We start from the raw sequence: 18,015 nt of genomic DNA, 5'->3' as shown, positions 1-18,015 counted from the left end.
GGGGCCAAGCTGCCGGACAAGTCACACTTTCCACTTTGGGCTGTGCGGCGTAGGTATCTGCAGCCACCGCTCCGGGATGCTGCAGCTGTTTGCAGGGACGCCTGCCTTCTTTACGGAAGTCCCTTAACTACAGTGAATAATCTGTATTTTCAGTGTTGGAATTGCTGGAAGTGCATACAGATGAGAACCAGGCCTTCAATATTTTTCTCTACAATGAGAGAGAAATATTTTCTCTCTCTCCAAGAAAACTTACCTACTGTAGTACTGAGTGCCTGTTGTTTGTCATTTGTGTGCTAGATGCCGAGGGTATAACGATGTATACGATGTGGTCTCTGTCCCGAAGGAATTCACGTAAGCTTGGAAGTGTCTTTGAGCTAGCCTGGGAGTTCTCAATTTGTGTTGTTTTACCTGAGCATGAAAAATATTTTGAGGTTTGTCATTTCAACCATGGTTTCCCTGATGTCACCTGAGCATTCAGTAATTTGAAGAGTCATAACAACGTCTAAGTCCATTTATTTAATTATTTTAATTTTTTTTTCACTTTTAGGCATATGTGGGAGGTCTCGTACTAATGTTTTATTTTTATTAACTTTGGAATTTGCTATTTACTTGGTCAATGAGTATTTCCTAGCCCAATGCATCATACTGTAGTAGTCATTTAAAAATAGAAAACAGTACATTAAGGAGAGTAAAAGTGACCAATGCTTTTGCAACATGGAAAGAGAAACTTCTCATCTGTGATCAGACCCCTTACTTGAATTGAAGACACAACAACCTAGGTGGAATGAACTTCTCTTATTCATAGCTGGAGCTACTTCTGGTCACAAGTATGTTAAAAAACATACTTGGCCCTGGCCAGTTTTGCTCAGCGGTTAGAGCGTCGGCCCACGGACCAGAGAGTCCCGGGTTTGGTTCCCACTAAGGGCACGTACCTTGGTTGCATTTTGTCTCCGGTCCTGATTGGGGTCGTGTGGTGGCAACCACTTGATGTGTCTTTCTCACATCGATGTTTCTCTCTCCCTCCCGCTCTATCTGAAGATAAATGCAAAAAAAAAAAAAAAATGTCCTCAGGTGAAGATTAAAAAAAATATATTAAAAATATTTAAAAAAAGAAAAACAAAAACATACTTGGAGCCCGGCTGGTGTGACTTAGTGGTTCAGCATCTACCCATGCACCAAGAGGTTGCCTGTTTGATCCTGGGTCAGGGCACATGCCCAGGTTGTGGGCCTGATTCCCAGTGGGGGGGGGGCATGCGGAAGGTGGCCAATTCATGCTTTCTCTCATTGAAGTTTCTATCTCTCTCACTCTCCCTTCCTCTCTCTCTAAAATCAATAAAGAATAATTATTTAAAAAAAAAAATACTTGGAAAGCCATGTCTCATTAGTTTCTAATTCCTCTGCAGTCATGAGTTTGAGTCCCAGACCTTTAGACAACTGGTTCTTTGTCTTTCTTGGAAAGATAGAACAAGGCATCTCATTTCTCTCTTTGCTGGACTTGTGGCTGAAGCTATAAACCTGCAAACTGTCCTGTATATGATTACATGAAAGTAACCATTGACAACCCCCTCAACCATCTTACTCTTTACAAGCAGGGACTGGATTTAATCATCTCTGCATCTTTAGCACCTAACATCTATAGAATTCAGTTCTTGGTGGGTTGCCTTTGTTTCCTGTATTATTGGTTTCTTAAGAAACTGATTTGGCAAAGACATACAAAAGTACACACCCTGCACTTTACTTAGTGTGGGATGGAGGAGCTTCCTCTTCTAAACTGGTTTTAAATTGGTTTCTAATTAAAATTTCTATATGCAACTTTTAACTTTCACAGGAGAGGGTAATAGTTACATATGCTTTTATTCATTTGGAGAAAAAAAAATTTGATGTAGAGATTTGTGCTTTAGCAACTATAGTTTGCTGGTCATGTCATGACCCAAGAAATCAGCCCTCCTCTTGCTCTGTGGGCCTGCCTGAAATAATACTTCTCCTTGATCTGTTAATTACATCATTGTCTGACCTGCCTTTAAGTGGCATTCCTTCCTGCTTCTGGGCTTTGTTGTTATGCCAGGCAGGGGAAGAAAATTACTCAGCAGGGCTGTAGGAATAACTGTGGGAAGCAAGGGAACCTCTGATTGAAAAGGGGGTGGGCAGGGCACATGGTGGTGTGAGGGAGGGAGCTATTATGAATGTAAAATTCCAATGCCAAGAATATCATTGACCTGTTATTCTAAAATTCACTCTCCTCTTCTTCGATATGTTTTTATTGTTAGGAGAGCTCAGAATGGATTTCCTTCTCTTGGGCCTTATCCTGTAGTGGTAAGGAACATGGGAAGAAAGCAAGAAAAAAGAAATGTGCTTTTTAGAAAAAGGATCAGCATTTTGCCTTTGTTAAAACTTGACATCCCAGATGCTCTGCGCTTTATAGGGTTTAGAGTTAGTTTATCAGAATGTCATGTTCTTCGTTGTCCATAATCACATATCTCTTTCCATATATTTTACCTATATTTTGTAGGAAAAAATATATAAAACTTGGATCTTATTATTCTCACCATAAAGAAATTGCAACTGTAGATGGTGACGGATGTGTTAACTAATTTTATTATGGTAATCATTTCACAAAATATATATATATTATTATATTGCATACCTTCAACTCATACAGTGTTTTGTATCCATTATATTTAAATAAAACTGGGAAAAAATAGATCTTATTAAAATGTTTGTAAGAGACTTTATTCATATCCTGATTTCAAATAACAAGGAGACTGTCTAGAAAACAGCTCTCGCCAATATTTAAGATGCCCATCGTAATGGAGTGTCTGTCCTTTTCATCCACAAGACAAGTTAATAAAGATTTATTAGCATCCCAGTTCCACTTTACAAGATAATGGTCTTCAGGTTACAAAGTTATAATCTTATTGTCATCCTGGATGAGACAAAGATGTTAAAACTAAGGAATTAAAGACTGAAGTATTTTTTCATTTCTTAATTTCCTCTAAATGAAGGTTTTAAACAGTGGGGAAGAACAGACTTTCCTTTTTATCACGTGAGGCATGGTGATAAACAGCATTTTTCAACAACGCTACTACCTCACAAAGCCTCAGTAGGTGAAGGTTTACTTCTATCACATCTAAGAATTAAGCATTTTCTGGAGAATAGTTTTGGATCTATTTTACCTTTTTCAAATAATGACAAAGTGTCCCATGTGTGATGCCATGTACCTACTCATTGGCCTTGAGCGTTGTTCTTTTAAAAAATAATTTAATAGATATAAAACATACTTGAGTAATTGCATTTCTCTGATTACTAGTGAGGCGATGTCCCCATTTGTTCTTACCCTCTCAGGGCACATGTTACAACTGTTTTTCTGATATTTTTGGATGTGCACTGGTTCATCTAGTCCTTGAATGACCAGAGAATGGGTGAAAGATATAAGCTAGGAGTAGAACCACACCACCGGCCAGTACGGAGTTCTGTTGTAAGAACTTGCCTTGCTGAACACCAGTGCTCCCCATGGCCCTTGTTACTCTACCAGCCAGCTGATCTACCTTCCATTCCAGACGGTATTTAGAGTAGAACTTCAGCAAATGGCTCATGCATGTCAGCACTCTACTAGACTCAGTGAGTATTTTAGTTACTAATAGCTTCTGTTAAGAACATAAACCAGTAGCTAAATAAATCACTGTATTGGGCAGAAGTGCCAAGGTGAACATAGTTCTAATTTTCAGATTGTGTTGAGTGGAAGATGGTTGCCTGGCATGTCATTCTTAGTTGGTATTGGGAGAGCTTTCCTAACAAGGTCTTTTTGATTGTTTTTCTTTCTGCTCTATTAGAATACTGGCTTCCTGAGAATCTGATTATGCAAGGTGACACTAAAGCCATACCTTCCCACCACCTGCCCTTCCTGAAAGCACTTCCCTTGGTTAGCTCCCTCTTGCAGTCATGCATTTGTATCTTTTGTTTTATTTTATTATTATTATTATATTTTTAAATCCTCACCTGAGGATATTTTTCTATTTATCTTCAGATAGAATGGAAGGGAGAGAGAGGGAGAAAAAAAGGAGAGAAAGAAACATCAACATGAGAGGGACACATCAACTGGTTGCCTCCCGCACGACCCTGACCAGGGCCAGGGATAAACTGCAACCGAGGTACGTGCCCTTGACCGGAATCGAACCCGCGACTCATTGGTCTTTGGGCTGATGCTCAACCACTGAGCCAAACTGGCCAGGGTGCATTCATATCTTTTATTCTAGCTACCTCACAGGGAGGACTCAATGTCTTGCATGGGCATGTAGACATTTTGAGAGTGTTCGTGTATCTCCCCTTCTGTTTTGTTCCTTGTTCTTGAGTAACTCTTAGACTTTCATAGCATAGCCTGAAACTAAGATCTCATCACAGCTCAACTGGATTTTTACATACATTAATACATCAGTAATATGTTTGCATACATCAGTAATATCCAGTTGATTAATTTTGGTAGCTTTCTATTTCTTGTCATCTCTTTAATTGTGCTTTATCAATTTATCTAAGTTCTAAAGTTTTGCAGAAGGGTGTAAACATTCCCAAATAACTAGTCGTGACCCATGTGACTCGGTTGGGCATCATCTCATGCACCAAGGGGATCACAGGTTCAATTCCCAGTCAGGGCAGATGCCTAGGTTGTGGGCTTGATCCCCGGTAGGGGGCATGCAGGAGGCAGCCGATGGGTGTTTCTCTTTCTCTTCCTCTCTCAAATCAATAAAAACATATTTTTAAAAAATTATAAATAACTATATGAGTATCCTAGTAAAACAAAATCTCTTGCAAACACATGATCTTTTTGTGCAGTGGAATAACTACTATAATCTTAGGTAATGATACAAGCACAAATACATTAGGTAAAAATACTGTGAATATTGGCTGTCTCACCCTCTGCATTTTTGGAGCAGATTGCTTTTTCAGACAAATGTCTTATACATCCTGTGCTTCCAACACTGCTTCTTAAGTATTCCTTTCTTTGGCAATTCCAATGAAAATACATGAGGGAAAAAGTGGCTTTCCTGTTCTTTCCTACCAGATAGTATTGCTTCTCATATAACGAACACTTTTAGAGCAAGAGACACTCATAGAGTGGATGGAACTGCCGACTCCCCTTTCCTGGATACTTAGTGCAAAATCAGATGCTTTAGAGTGGTTTTTCTTCCTTGCATGTCCCAGTCATTGTCCTATTCTGTGATTAATTATAGTTAAGCAAGTGACACTTTTACAATTTGGGTGAAGTCTGCCCTCACCACCCCACCCCAATCCTACAAGTTTAAACCTGAAGGCAGCTGTCATGTATCTTTCTTCCTTTCTCCCTTTCCTTTCTTTTCTCTTTCTTTCCCTTCCCTCCCCTCCCCTTTCCTTCCCTTCTTTTCCCCTTCTCCTTCCTCCCTCCCTCCTTCCCTTCCTCTCTTCCTTTCTTTTTTTTCATTCTCTGCAAAAATTCTTTTGTCATTGGGTTCTTCATACCCAATAAGAGGTTTAATCACATTTGTAATAATGGTAAAAATAATTATAATTGTTACTGTTTTAAATCAAACAGCAGAGTAGAACATTCAAGTGACTCTTATTGTAGGTAAAACATGAAGTATGAGGCCGAACAAGTTGAACAAGAATGAGTATGGGTTCCTAGAAGGAAGACTTTTCTTGCAAACTGGAGGGGAGTGGTGAATTGTCAGTGCGCCTTTGAACGTGTGGTCTCAAGAAGCGGTCAGGAGGAGTGGTGAGGTGCTGCCAGTCTTCCTGTGGGCAACTCTTCTGAATCTCATGCCATTTACTAGCAGTGTTTGTGCTGTTGGTGAGATTCTACTGTTGATGGTTTCCTGTTGTGGAGACTGGTGAATGTTAACAAGACAAACATGAAGAAACACCAGGACACTGGAGCCAGCCATTCTCAAATATCTCCAGTGTGGGGCAGTTCATTAGAGAAATCAGGATTCTCCTGATTATTGCTTGAAGAGCTTGATTTCTAATGAATTAATGGTGAAAGGATTTCTTGTTTGATATACTTTTTTTGTATGAAGTGCCTAACGTGTCATTCATTTAAAAAATATTCACTATTGATTTTACTCAGAGTGAAAACCAAAGGGCTGGTTTCCCAACTTCGCATGGTGAAGCCTCCAGCTTCTGTGATGGTGCCTGGAAGGCGGAGGGAAAGGTCAGTGGGACCCGGCCGGGCCCTCCCGGCATTGCTCCAGCTCGCATCCGTGCACCTTATCTGCTTCATACAGTGGTGGCGGACTTAAGATTTTGTTTTCATAAAATCCCATTGCTTTAAAAACATTTGAAAACCCTCACTTTAGGGAATTGGTGTTATTGTACACAGAAAAATAAATCACTTCTTTTTGAAGAGTTATTTTGGATTGTTCACATCTCAAAGAGATGGAATATGTGACTTCATTCCTCTCTCTCACGGAGTCACAAATAATAGAATTATAACGATTGGAATGCTTGGAATTTTTTTTAAACAAAACTCTCCAATTTATAAAAAGTTTTTATATCATAAAATATTTTTACATATAAAATACATTTTTAAAATTTATATAGATTTTAAACCATTTTATTGAGGTATGATTGACAGACAAAAGTTATACATATTTCATGTATGCAACTCGATGAGTTAGGAGATAAGTAAGCACCCGTGGAACTAAGTAATGCCTGTAGTTAAGAATACTGTATTGTATACTTAAAAATGTGCTAAGAGGGTAGATCTTATATTCAATGTTCTTATTACACACACACACACACGTACACACACACACACACAATGATAAATAAAGAAGGCTGGAGGAAACTTGGAGATGATGGATATATTTATATTTTTATAACTTTGATTTTATACTATAGACATATAACTCACAACCTAAGGAGAGAAACCTTAAGTAAATGGTAAGAGACAAGATTATGTTTTAGATGGCCTTGATGAACATAGTTTCTAGGTCTGCCTTCCAAAGAAAGCTGTTTATAAGATATACCTTCTAAAAGGTATTAGATTGTGGCTTTGTTTTTTGAGAACATTAAGAATTTGTCTTGTTTAATGTCTCCAAATAGTATAGGTTGAGATGGAGAAATAATCGACTTTCTTGAAGAATACCTTGATCTCTTGTTAGGTGAAACAGCAGGACTTATCTATTCACAACAGTTTCCCTCGGATGGGCTCAGAGCTGTGGTGGACGTTTGTGGTGTGGGATGATCTGGCCCTTGTCATTTCTCATCTTCCCCACTCAGGAAGCGTTTACAGGGTACATTTCTTCTTGTTGTTTGACTTGGGATTGGTCTTTTTTTGGGGGAAAGATAATTCAGAATATGTTGTGTGAGCAGTGTTAGGAAAAGAGATGATAAGACAGCAGTTGGGGGAGACTGACGAGCCTCTATGTGCTGTGGGGAGTCTTGGAGGAACAAATCTGTGAAAGTTGTCTAAGCATAAGCTGGGAAGAGGGGAGAAGTAAAAGCATTCATTTTAACCCCTAAATTGCCCTAAAGAGAGATTTTTTTTTTAAACTTCAAAATCCCGAATTTGATATACAGGTTGATTTGAATTTCATTTGCTCTTGGATGATAACTCATTCATAGTTAATTGAATAAGAACACTGTATCTTGTCCGGCCAGTGTGGCTCAGTGGTTGAGAGTCGACCCATGCACCAAGAGGTTGCTGGTTCAATTCCCGGTCAGGGCACATGCCCAAGTTGTGGGTCCGATCCCCAGTGTGGGGTGTGCAGGAGGCAGCCAATCAATGTTCTCGCTCATTGATGTTTCTATCTCTCCCTCTCCCTCTCCCTTCCTCTCTCTCTAAAATCAATAAAAAAATAAAAAAATAAATAAAAATAAAAAAGAACTCTCTGTCTTGAATCTTATTGGGTCTTTCCCAGTCATTGGTTAACATCTTATTTATTTATTTATTTAAATTAATTAATTAATTAATTTATTTTTGTTACAGATGTTTCTCCTTTCCCCCCCACTGATTCCTCCCTCCCACTCCCTCTCTGTCCTGTCCCCAGCTTTGTTGCCCATGTCCATTGTTCATGCACACATGCATATAAGTTCTGTGGTTTATCTCTCCCCCACCACCTCCTCTTCTGGGGATTGTCAGTCTATACCCCACTTCCACATCTCTGGGACTACCCCATTCCTCAGACTGTTATGTTCATTATATTCCACAAATAAGTGAGATTATATGATACTTGTCTTTTGCTGTTTGTCTTGTTTCACTTAGGATAATACTTTCCATGTCTCTTTATGTCGTCTTAAAGGATAAGAGATCTTTCTTTTTTACAGCTGCATAGTACTCCATTGTGTATATGTACCACAGCTTTTTTATCCATTCGTCTACTGATACGCACTTTACAATAGCTAAGATCTGGAAACAGCCCAATTGGGCTGTTTCCAGATCTTAGCTATTGTAAATAGTGCTGCTACAAACATGGGAATACATATATTCTTTAAAAATATGGAACGCTTCACGAATTTGCGTGTCATCCTTGCACAGGGGCCATGCTAATCTCTGTATCGTTCCAATTTTAGTATATGTGCTGCCGAAGCGAGCACAACATCCTATTTATTTTTAATCATGACTTCTACTACCACTCAGGGAGTAGGGGAAGAACCTTGGATAGTTCATGTTACTAGAGTTAGTAACTTAACTATTTCTGGTATAATACTAATACCTTACTGAAATTTCTGGTATTAAGAAAGTCAGTGCAGTTAGAAAGCATAGAATTTGATATCCAGCAGGTCCTGTTTGTTTCCTCCTCTATTGTTTAACTATTTTTTACCTATATATTGAGACTTATGCCACTGTGGGGCTTTGTAGCAAATGCCGAACACATAATTTGTTTTGCCAAAAAGTTGGGAGGAAAAAGTTTGGTTCTTGTAGGGGGAGAGGGTATTTACAATTAATTCTATGGAAGAATTTATTAGAATGGGCTCTACTCTTTTAAAATAGTAAGAACTTTAGGATTTTGCTTTTATTTAATCAAAACATGATATGATAGCTCTAAACTGTGAATATGCAGGAAGATTATTTTCACAGTTATTTTACCTCTTTTAAAGGTACTCTGAATAAAAACAATCTAGGGGAAGAACTTTAGTTATCATTTTTACTTTTCAGTGTAGAAATATTCTTTCCTATAGTTATGCTGTGTGTGGAGACAAGTTTTACTTCTGTACACTGTCAGTGAACTTCTGATAGCTGTTGTCGTGAACGTCGCGTCTCTCTTTCCCTCTGCCCCTCCCCCTCCCTACTTCTCTCTCTTCCTGCTCCATCCGACCACATAATATGTACTTGTGAGGCGGCTCTATTTTTATAATAGACCAGGCACTGGGCTTGTAGGTTAAGTTTTGCTCTGGCCTATACAAGCTCTGAGAATTTTGACAGACTACTTAACTTCTGAGAACCTCAATTCTAATGTAAAATGAAGGCAGTCATCATCATGGTTGCAAAACAATAAATGAAATATTGTATGCGAAGGAACACAATTAATACTTGTACCTTACTGAAAATTTTTATTGGAGTAATATATGCATAACATAAGAGTTATCATTTCAGCTGTTTTAAGTGTATCACTTAGTGGCATTAAGTGTGTTTACAGTATTGTGCAACCATCACACCATCCATTTCGAGAACTTTTTCATCATCCTAAACAGAAACTCTACTCATTTAGTAATAACTCTCCACTTCCCTCTCTCCCAGCTCTTGGTAACCACCTTTCTACTTTCTGTTCCCATGAACTTCACTGCTCTGGGTACCTCATATAAATGCACTCATTTGCCTCTTTGTCTCTGGCTTATTTCACATAGCAGGATGGCCTCAAGATTCATTCATGTTGTAACATAGGTCAGAATGTCAATCTATTTTAAGGCTGAATAATATTCCATTTTATGTTTATAGCACATTTAGTTTACCCATTCATCCATTGATGGACATTTGGATTATTTGCAACTTGTAGCTAATGTGAAAAATGCTGCTATGAACATTTGTGTGCAATTATCTGTTTGAGTCCCCTTTTCCATTCTTTTGGGTGTGCACCTAGAAATGGAATTGCTGGATCGTATAGTAATTCTTTGGGTGACATCCTAATTTTAAGTATTTCTTGAATTTATTGTAGTGGTGTGCCTCCTAAATGGAGTGTTTGTTCATGGTGGTCATTTAATTCTCATAGTTTACATGACATGAGTCAGGACAGTGAGGTCACCTTAAATTTTAGGACTCTAGAGTCATCTTGCCAAGGTGGCAAACTCTCTAGCCCTTGGTTCTCAGAAATGTATTCACTGTACGCTTAGAGATCATTGAGGGTGAGGATTTGCTCTTTTGGTGCCCCAATGTATTGGTTGTATCAATGGATATAATATTTTATGCTTTACACCTTTCTGCAGGGATTGAGGCAACTAAAGAGGCTGAAGACAGTCTGATGGGCTCGGTTGGTAGGCTGCATTATCTCACCATGACTGCCGAAAATCCAGCGCCTGGAGACCTGGCTCTGGCTCCTCTTGTCACTTGCAAACTCTGCCTGTGTGAACAGTCTTTGGACAAGATGACCACACTTCAGGAATGCCAGTGCATCTTTTGCACAGCTGTAAGTTTTCCTTGATGCTTTCATCATGAGAAAATACAAAGAGAAGAATTGTAAAGGTATAGGATACATTTCTGTGGCTTCCCAAGAAGCCGGCTTTGCTGCAATGTGATCGTACTTTGGAGAGCAGTTCCACACTTGGATCTGTTTCCAAATAGTACCTTGAATGCAAGTTCCGTATTTATTGGTTTTTAGGAAGAGTATAATGTGTGTGTGTGAAATTTAATTATTTGTTGAATAAGCAGAGTTTTTTTTCTTCTTAAAGTTCTGGCTAAGAAGCAAAATAGAGATGTTTTTAACATGCCTTACTTAACTATCACCTGTTAAGAAGCTCAGGGGATATTTTGAGTGATGGAGAAATCAGGAGTAATTTACTGAATTTTCTTTCATATATTTGCTCATCTCCAACAAGGCACATGGCATACAACTGTTTTGTCTGTCATATCTCCTCTTTCTTTTTTCTTTTTTTCTATTTTCACAATTTGCTGAAGGCTGTGTATAGTCCTCATAACAGAGAAACACTATAAATCTCCAGGCGTGGGCTTGTGTCTTTCAGTCTGACACGTGGTATCAATGCTTATGACCTTTATTGCATGTTTCCCTGAGGTTGGTTGGTTAAGGTATAAAGCTAGGAAATAGACTGATGAGTTCAAAGTGGCTACTAGAAGTGTGTGCCTAGGTGGTCTTACTCAATTTTCATTTATTCAGACATTTTTTGAGCTTCTACTATGTTCCAGGCACTCTGCTGAACGCTGGGAATATAAAGATGAATAAGATGCTTTCCACAGGGGAGATGGCCACGTTGAAGGAACTCTACTAGTGTCTGGGGAAACCAGGGGTGGTTACACGTAGCACACCATGGGAGCACCTCACCCATTCGGGGCAGGAGGTGAGAGGGGTTTCTGGGTGGCAGTGATCTCTGAGCTGAGGCTTTTAACGAGAGATTGCAAACGGATACCCATGGAGCACATCAGACCTCAATACTTTTTTTTTTTTTCTATTGGGAAATTTAAAATAAAAATTTTTTATAAATTTTTCATGATTCTTCCTCCATTTATGTATCTGCCTCTCTCCTGTATGTATTAGAATCCACCGCACTTTCAAACTAAGGATGGGTTTGGTGAAGAGTAAGACAGGAAGAGTGTTGGCATCTCCACATGGCAGAGGGGAGGGTCTTATATCTAAAATCATTATTTACCATTTATCTCTGCTTTGATAGGCCTTGTGTGGGCAGACTGTTAATATTTATTATACAGTCAGCACAGTAATTGCCAGACATATGAGGATTTAATGCCCTGATTTGTGAAGGAAATTGAATAATTTAGCTACAACGATCACTGGTTAAATCAAGGGGAATAAAGAAAAAGGAATCATTTAGGAAGTAGAATCATTTATAAAGAGGTATGTTTATTACTAAAGTTTACTAAGCATTGTTTTTTTAACAGACTAGTTAAGGTAAAATAAAATGTATCCCGAATTTCTTTGTTAATGTAATCAACATGGCACATTTTCAAGCTAGTTCATACCAATTTTCTTAAAAAAAAAAATTTTTTTTTTTTGTTGTGGATTAGGGTAGGGAGAAGCCTCAGCCTGACTTTTAGGTGAAAAGGAAAAAGGATTAAAATATTTTCCTTATGTTTTGAACTCTAGGATCCAGAGATAGCAAAGAATAGTATTGTCTGTTCATTCATTCAACAAAAATCTAGTGAGCAGCATTCTGTGTGCCGGAAACTGTTCTAGGCACCAGGATTTATCAGTTAAAAAAGCAAAACCCAGCAGAGATCATTGCTCTTATGAAAGCAAGTTAGATGTAAACAATAAACATAATTAACAGATAAGTTATAGGATTGGGTGATAAGGGCTTAAAAAAAATTGAGCAACAGGTGAGGAGTGGGGGGGCGCGGGGAAGTTAAGTTCAAGTAGCGTGGTCCGGAGAAGGCCTCACTCAGCGACAGTTTGTGCTGGTTCCTTCTCGTTTTGTTTTGTCAGGTAGCTTTGCTTTTTAGGAAGTGAGGAAATGGCCTGGTCATCTCAGGGCAGCTTTAGTTTCCTTTGGTCTTGCGTTGTTTCTGAAGGCTGGGTTTCAAAACGGTTATTTCTCTGACTTTTTCACATATGTTTCGGACCCTGGCTAATCTTTGAAACTTATCAGTCAGAAGCAACATTTGGTTAAAGGCAGGATGGAAATTTTGGCTCAGGCATTACTGATGTTTCAAAGCAGAATATGGAATGTAGTTTGTGCTATGAGATGCAATAGTGCAGAATTCAAGTTTGCACGTCCGCGTTGGGCCAGGCGTGAACAAGCAAAGGTGGTTATTTCATATTCAGAAGGAGCTGACACTGACATATGGTTTCAGTCGGTCTTAGTTCCCAGTGAAAAACAACTGCTTCTCATTTCTCCTTCAGCAGTTTAGAGGTAGGAGTTAGTGCAATTAGATTCTTCTGTCATCTAGGTTTGTACTTCCTTATTGTTGCAGTGTGCTCGAAAGCAGAAAGTCAAATGGCTTGGTATCCCTCCAACGTGGGAACTTTTTGTACGTATAAACGTTAACCTTGCCTGGCTTCCTGATACCCCACTTCCTGTGATCTGCTGAAAGAGTGAGCTGCATGTGTTTGACTACATTAGTGTCTGCAGCTTTGCAGCTGAAGCCACACTCACCTGAAATACTACTGTAACTTTTTATTGTTGGAGCTTTTATTTTTTCTTTAAAAAAAAAAAAAGATTTAAAAATGTGTCGAATCCTTTCAGATATTTATTGGCACTCAAATGGAAGCTGTCAAATGTGTTTTATGTTTGCAAGTCTGAAAAGAAATTTGTGACTTTTTTATTATGGCATATACTACTAATTTCTGCCTTTAAATAGGATTGGATGATGTCTCCCAATTATTGGCTGGAAAAGACCATATATTTAAAGTGGTTTTACGAGGGAAGGAAGGGGTCATTGGGGGGGAAAAGGGGGACACCTGTAATACTTTCAACAACAACAACAAAAGACATTAAAAAAAATAAGTGGTTTTGCTAAGGTAGACCCTCCCTCCCCCTCATTAGGGAAATGTCCAAGTGTAGAGATGGTGTCACACTTACATATTTTCATAGATGTAACCAAGCTCTTCATACATTCTATTCTAGTCCTGTTTTCCCTAACATATATTCCTGAACATTTGTTGTAAGATTAAATTCTTTTTTTTTTTTCCAGTCCTCACCTGAAGATATTTTTCTATTTATCTTCAGATAGAGTAGGAGGGAGAGAGGGAGAGAAACATCGATGTGAGAGGGACACATCAACTGGTTGCCTCCCGCATAACTCCTACCAGGGCTGTGGATGAACTGCAACCGAGGTATGTGCCCTTAGCCAGAATCAAACCCATGACTCATTGGTCCACTGGCCGATGCTCTATTGCTGAGCTAAACCAGCCAGGGCAGTTAATTTTTTTTTTGTTTCCAAGATCAGTGTGCTTTGGGAGTGCAGAATGGACAGATGTGGAGTGTCTGACTTGATCACTCTGTGTTAGCCAGCTCATTTCCTAGCTTTAGGGAGATCTGACCTTTAATTTTTAAATGTGTTTTTATTGAGTTTTTAGAGAGAGAGGAAGGGAGAGAGAGATAGAAACATCGATGTGAGAGAAACATTAGTTGGTTGCCTCTTGCATACCCCCCACTGGGGATCGAGCCCGAAACTTGGGCATGTGCCCTCACCAGGAATCAAACCGGGACCTCTCAGTCCATGGGATGATGCTCAGTCCACTGAGCCACACCCGCGGGGTGGGAGATCTGACCTTTAAATAGGCATCTCATAACCCGTGTGTTCCATGGACCTCCAGCTCTGTGAACCAGAGATGCTCCTCGAATAAAGCGTTTCATAGTTAAATTAGCTTAGAAAATGGTGTGTGCTTTCTACCTCTCTTGAAGGGACCTAATGCATATTTGCATTTTAGAGGCTCTGTGAAATCTTGTGGCTAAGAGGAAAGCAAGGGGACCCTGTTTAACTTCTTCCAAAGCATTTCCATTTTATCATACCGCCTTTTTTAGTGAAACTCCTATTAACTTCCCTACAACTAGAGCTCTGAAGAACGCTGCTTTAAATTATGCCATGTAGGTAAGTCTTGATTTAAATGACATCTCGAGAAAGGAATGCGATTAACATTGCTTTAAATAATCCATCAATATATCAAATTTCTTTTAAAAGGAAACTTTCCGTGTTCTATTTGTGAAGATGTTTTTTGTTAAACTGTTTGCTCAGCTTTACTATAGAGAAGAAAGTGTAGTACAAAGCAAGGGAAACTGAATTTACAGGACAAAAATGGGTGTAACTCTCACTAGCATGACTAAACTTATAGGTCATAGGTGTATTACATAGCCAAGGAAGTGGATATTTGGGAGTTCTGGAGAGAGGCGTTGCAAAATTTCTTGTTTCTGTAATTGAAGGTTTTTGTAATTTCTCAGGGTTGTTAGTCTACTAATGTTATGCAAAAACTCTCTCTCTCTCCCCTGTGGATTTAAATAACCCAAATATGAACATTCAAATTTTCCTCTTCTGGCATCTGCAACACACTTTTTTAGATAACTCCACACAACTGTAATTTAAGTGAAAGAAGAAAAATTCACAAAAGCCAGTTATCAAAGGAGGGCAAATTTGTGGGTTTGCTCCCTTGTGAGCAATATTTGTTTCTTTGATTTATTTTGGAAGCTATTTCTGTCAGCTATGAATTAAAGAATAATGAAAACACAGTTGTTGCTTGTTTTTATAACCTAGATAATTTCACCTGGAAAGAGTTGGTATGTTGGGCATGGCCTATTTACCTTTCATATTAAAGACAGGATGTGCTGAGCAAAAAGAAAATAAAGTCCAGCCATACTCTTGCCTTTTTTCCATTACGTTTTGTTGGCTCGGAGTAGTTAGAACTCCTTTTACTATTCATTTCTCTGAGCCAAATGGATTTTCCAATGTTTAAAAAAAGTGAGAGGAAATATAAAAGTTTTCAGACTAAGCCCTTCTTTTCCTTTGGGCCTGTTGGGTGACCTTTAAGAAAAGCCCACAGATGGCCTGGGAGGCATTTTTTGGGAAGATCAGCTCTGTGTGTGTGTGTGTATGTTTGTATGTCCATGTATACTTGTGCACCCACGTGGTTGGCAGCTTTCAAGTGAAGCAGAGAATCTGCATTGGTTCATTTCTGGATTCTGATACCTGTTACTAGGTGAAAGGGATGCCATTTTTCTGCTTCTCTCCCAGAGTATGGTGATTAAGAGTGCAGACACTGAGCTAGGGAGACCCAGGCTCAGGTTTAGGCTTGGCCCTTTAATGGTGTGTGAAAATCTTTGGCTTTTTTGAGCCTTAGTTTTGTCATCAGTAGGATGGAGGGAGGTAAGGGATGGTAATATCTATCTCAGAGTGTTGTAGGAGGCATCAAATAAGAATTCCAGTAAAGCAACTAGCACAGTGCCAAGCCCCTAGTAAATGGGTGTGTTATTCTTTTATTTCCTAAGTTCTATCAGCATACTGAACTGTTCTGTTTTTAAAAAATGTTTAGAGAAAGAAAATCCTATAAAAAACTCATCTGGCTTCCTCATTAGCCTTCTATAAAAAGGAAGTTATATAGATGATTTCAACCTTAATACTATTCTGAAATACCCACAGGCTAGCAATTAGGATAGAGAGAAGTTTCTCTGTTGGATTTGTCTAAAAGAGACTAATGGTTGGGTGTTTCAACTGAAAATTTTGAAGTGGGATTTACAGGGGAAAAAAAACAAAAATCAATACAACCTTGAAAGTGCACAGATGAGCACATTTCTGATGGCTGTAAAAGATTTTGATGGAAGAGTGTCTCAAGCTACCATTTATTTAAGAGCTGTTTACCCCCAATAAGAATATAATAATATAGTTACTTGTTGGCTTGATATGTTCAGTCTAGTATCATTGTGTGTGGGTTTTTCTTATTGGTAACTCTCTGTAACTACAAGAAATAATAAGGAATTTTGCTTCAGCAATGTCACAGAACAATTTTTTTGTCTCCTCTTCTGGTCATATGATCTGCCAACCTTCCTGAAGCTTTAAAATTCTCCAGCTGTTTTCATTCCCATGTCTTCTAGTAACTATAAAATGGACAGAAGTAATTCTGCCAGTTCAAAGCCCTCTCTCATTCTGCTGGTTGCTGGTACTAAAATAGATTGGCTTGCAGTATTAGCCTTATGCTCTCCTTGGGTGTTCAACATTGAGTCAGTGAATTTAAGTTTCTCTTTGTTTATTTGTAAGTGACTTCATTATATTTATTGATTGTACTTGCTTTTCTTTGATTGAGTTTATTGACTTGGTGTGGTGAGCATGCAATACAATACACAGATGATGTATTGTTGAACTGTACACCTGAAACCTATATACTTTTATTAACTAGTGTTCACACTTGTTAAGAGTTTTACAATAATGCTATGATGGCTTTGTATTTATTAGTCAAGTCACTGGTTTAAAATAAAGTTTTGACACTATATTTTTCCATTGCTGATTGAGCTGCTGCAGGTCAGATAGCATCTGAGAAATAGGAGCAAATTGTAACAGCATGAGAAATGGATGAGAGGTGACTCAAAGAGGAGCTGGCTTCCTGGACCTATGATCTCATCCATGCCTGATGCTCACTACTTATTCAGGGAAAGTGGTAGAATGTGGCAAGAGAGGAAAGAGCAGCAAACGAAAACCATGCTTTTAAGGCCAAGTGACTGTCATCACATCATAGTCCTAGAATTGGAAGGGACCTTAGCTCTTCCAATCCCCCCACCCTCCTAATGAAAGAAGGCCTTTTCCTGGATGCCAGTATGGTTTGGCATTTACGAAATGGGTCTCAAATCTGGTTTCCTGGGCTTCACTTATTCAACAAATACTTATCACCCATAGTTCTGATGGTTAAGAGATAGTGGTGAACAATCAGATCAAGGCCAGCTTTTCAGATCGTTCAACTTCTAGTGCAAGGTACAGATATTAACAAGTAAATCCAGGAGTCAGACAGCATGTGCTCTGAGGAAAAACAAAGCCTGGGGACTGGCATAGAGAGTGCTGTAGGAGAGGGGCTTCCCTCTTTGTGTTAGATGTGGGAATATTCTAAGTAGAACTTTATTCTTCCACCCTTCGCCCCTTCTGTTGACAGTTTTTTTTTCATTCACACAACATTCTTGACTTTGATCATAGGTTGAACAAGTACTTCAGGCTTTTCTGTATTCTCTTAGAAAAGCATTTGGTATCAGGGTAAGGGGTGTGATACTGTAATAAGAAACACAATTTATTTTTCTCAAAGAAGGTTACAAAAAGATGGTATGTTAGTAATCTGTGTTTATATGTTGTGAAGACTTGTTTTGAAGCATACCTTGCTTTTCATTTGATTCTTCAAACCATTTATCAGAATGCAATAGGGCGTCCAAACATGGAAACCATAACCAGAG

General features: G+C 38.7%; 1 protein-coding gene and 1 non-coding gene across 13 annotated transcripts in view; one reads left to right on the top strand and one right to left on the bottom strand.

Moving 5' to 3' along the window:
* The window catches only part of RNF144B (ring finger protein 144B), a 151,505-nt gene that overhangs the window by 78,947 nt on the left and 54,543 nt on the right, over positions 1 to 18,015 (top strand). For 3 of the 12 annotated variants that reach the window (XM_036255222.1, XM_036255221.1, XM_036255223.1), the window contains 3 exons: positions 6,095 to 6,178; positions 7,072 to 7,262; positions 10,393 to 10,592. In XM_036255222.1, coding sequence (XP_036111115.1) covers positions 10,428 to 10,592 — 165 coding nt within the window. In that variant the 5' untranslated portion in view covers positions 6,095 to 6,178; positions 7,072 to 7,262; positions 10,393 to 10,427. Of the gene's footprint in view, positions 1 to 5,608; positions 5,749 to 6,094; positions 6,179 to 7,071; positions 7,263 to 10,392; positions 10,593 to 18,015 lie in introns of those variants that run through there. The other 9 variants (XM_036255231.1, XM_036255232.1, XM_036255233.1 and 6 more) reach the window with 7 other exon arrangements.
* LOC118627303 lies at positions 8,462 to 8,565 on the bottom strand. The gene has a single exon (XR_004959067.1). It is a non-coding gene; the product is annotated as a U6 spliceosomal RNA (small nuclear RNA).

This window comes from Molossus molossus, unplaced genomic scaffold, assembly GCF_014108415.1.
Source record: "Molossus molossus isolate mMolMol1 unplaced genomic scaffold, mMolMol1.p scaffold_m16_p_12, whole genome shotgun sequence".
In the NCBI taxonomy this organism is placed as follows: domain Eukaryota; kingdom Metazoa; phylum Chordata; class Mammalia; order Chiroptera; family Molossidae; genus Molossus; species Molossus molossus.
This window is presented reverse-complemented; position numbering and strand designations above follow the sequence as displayed.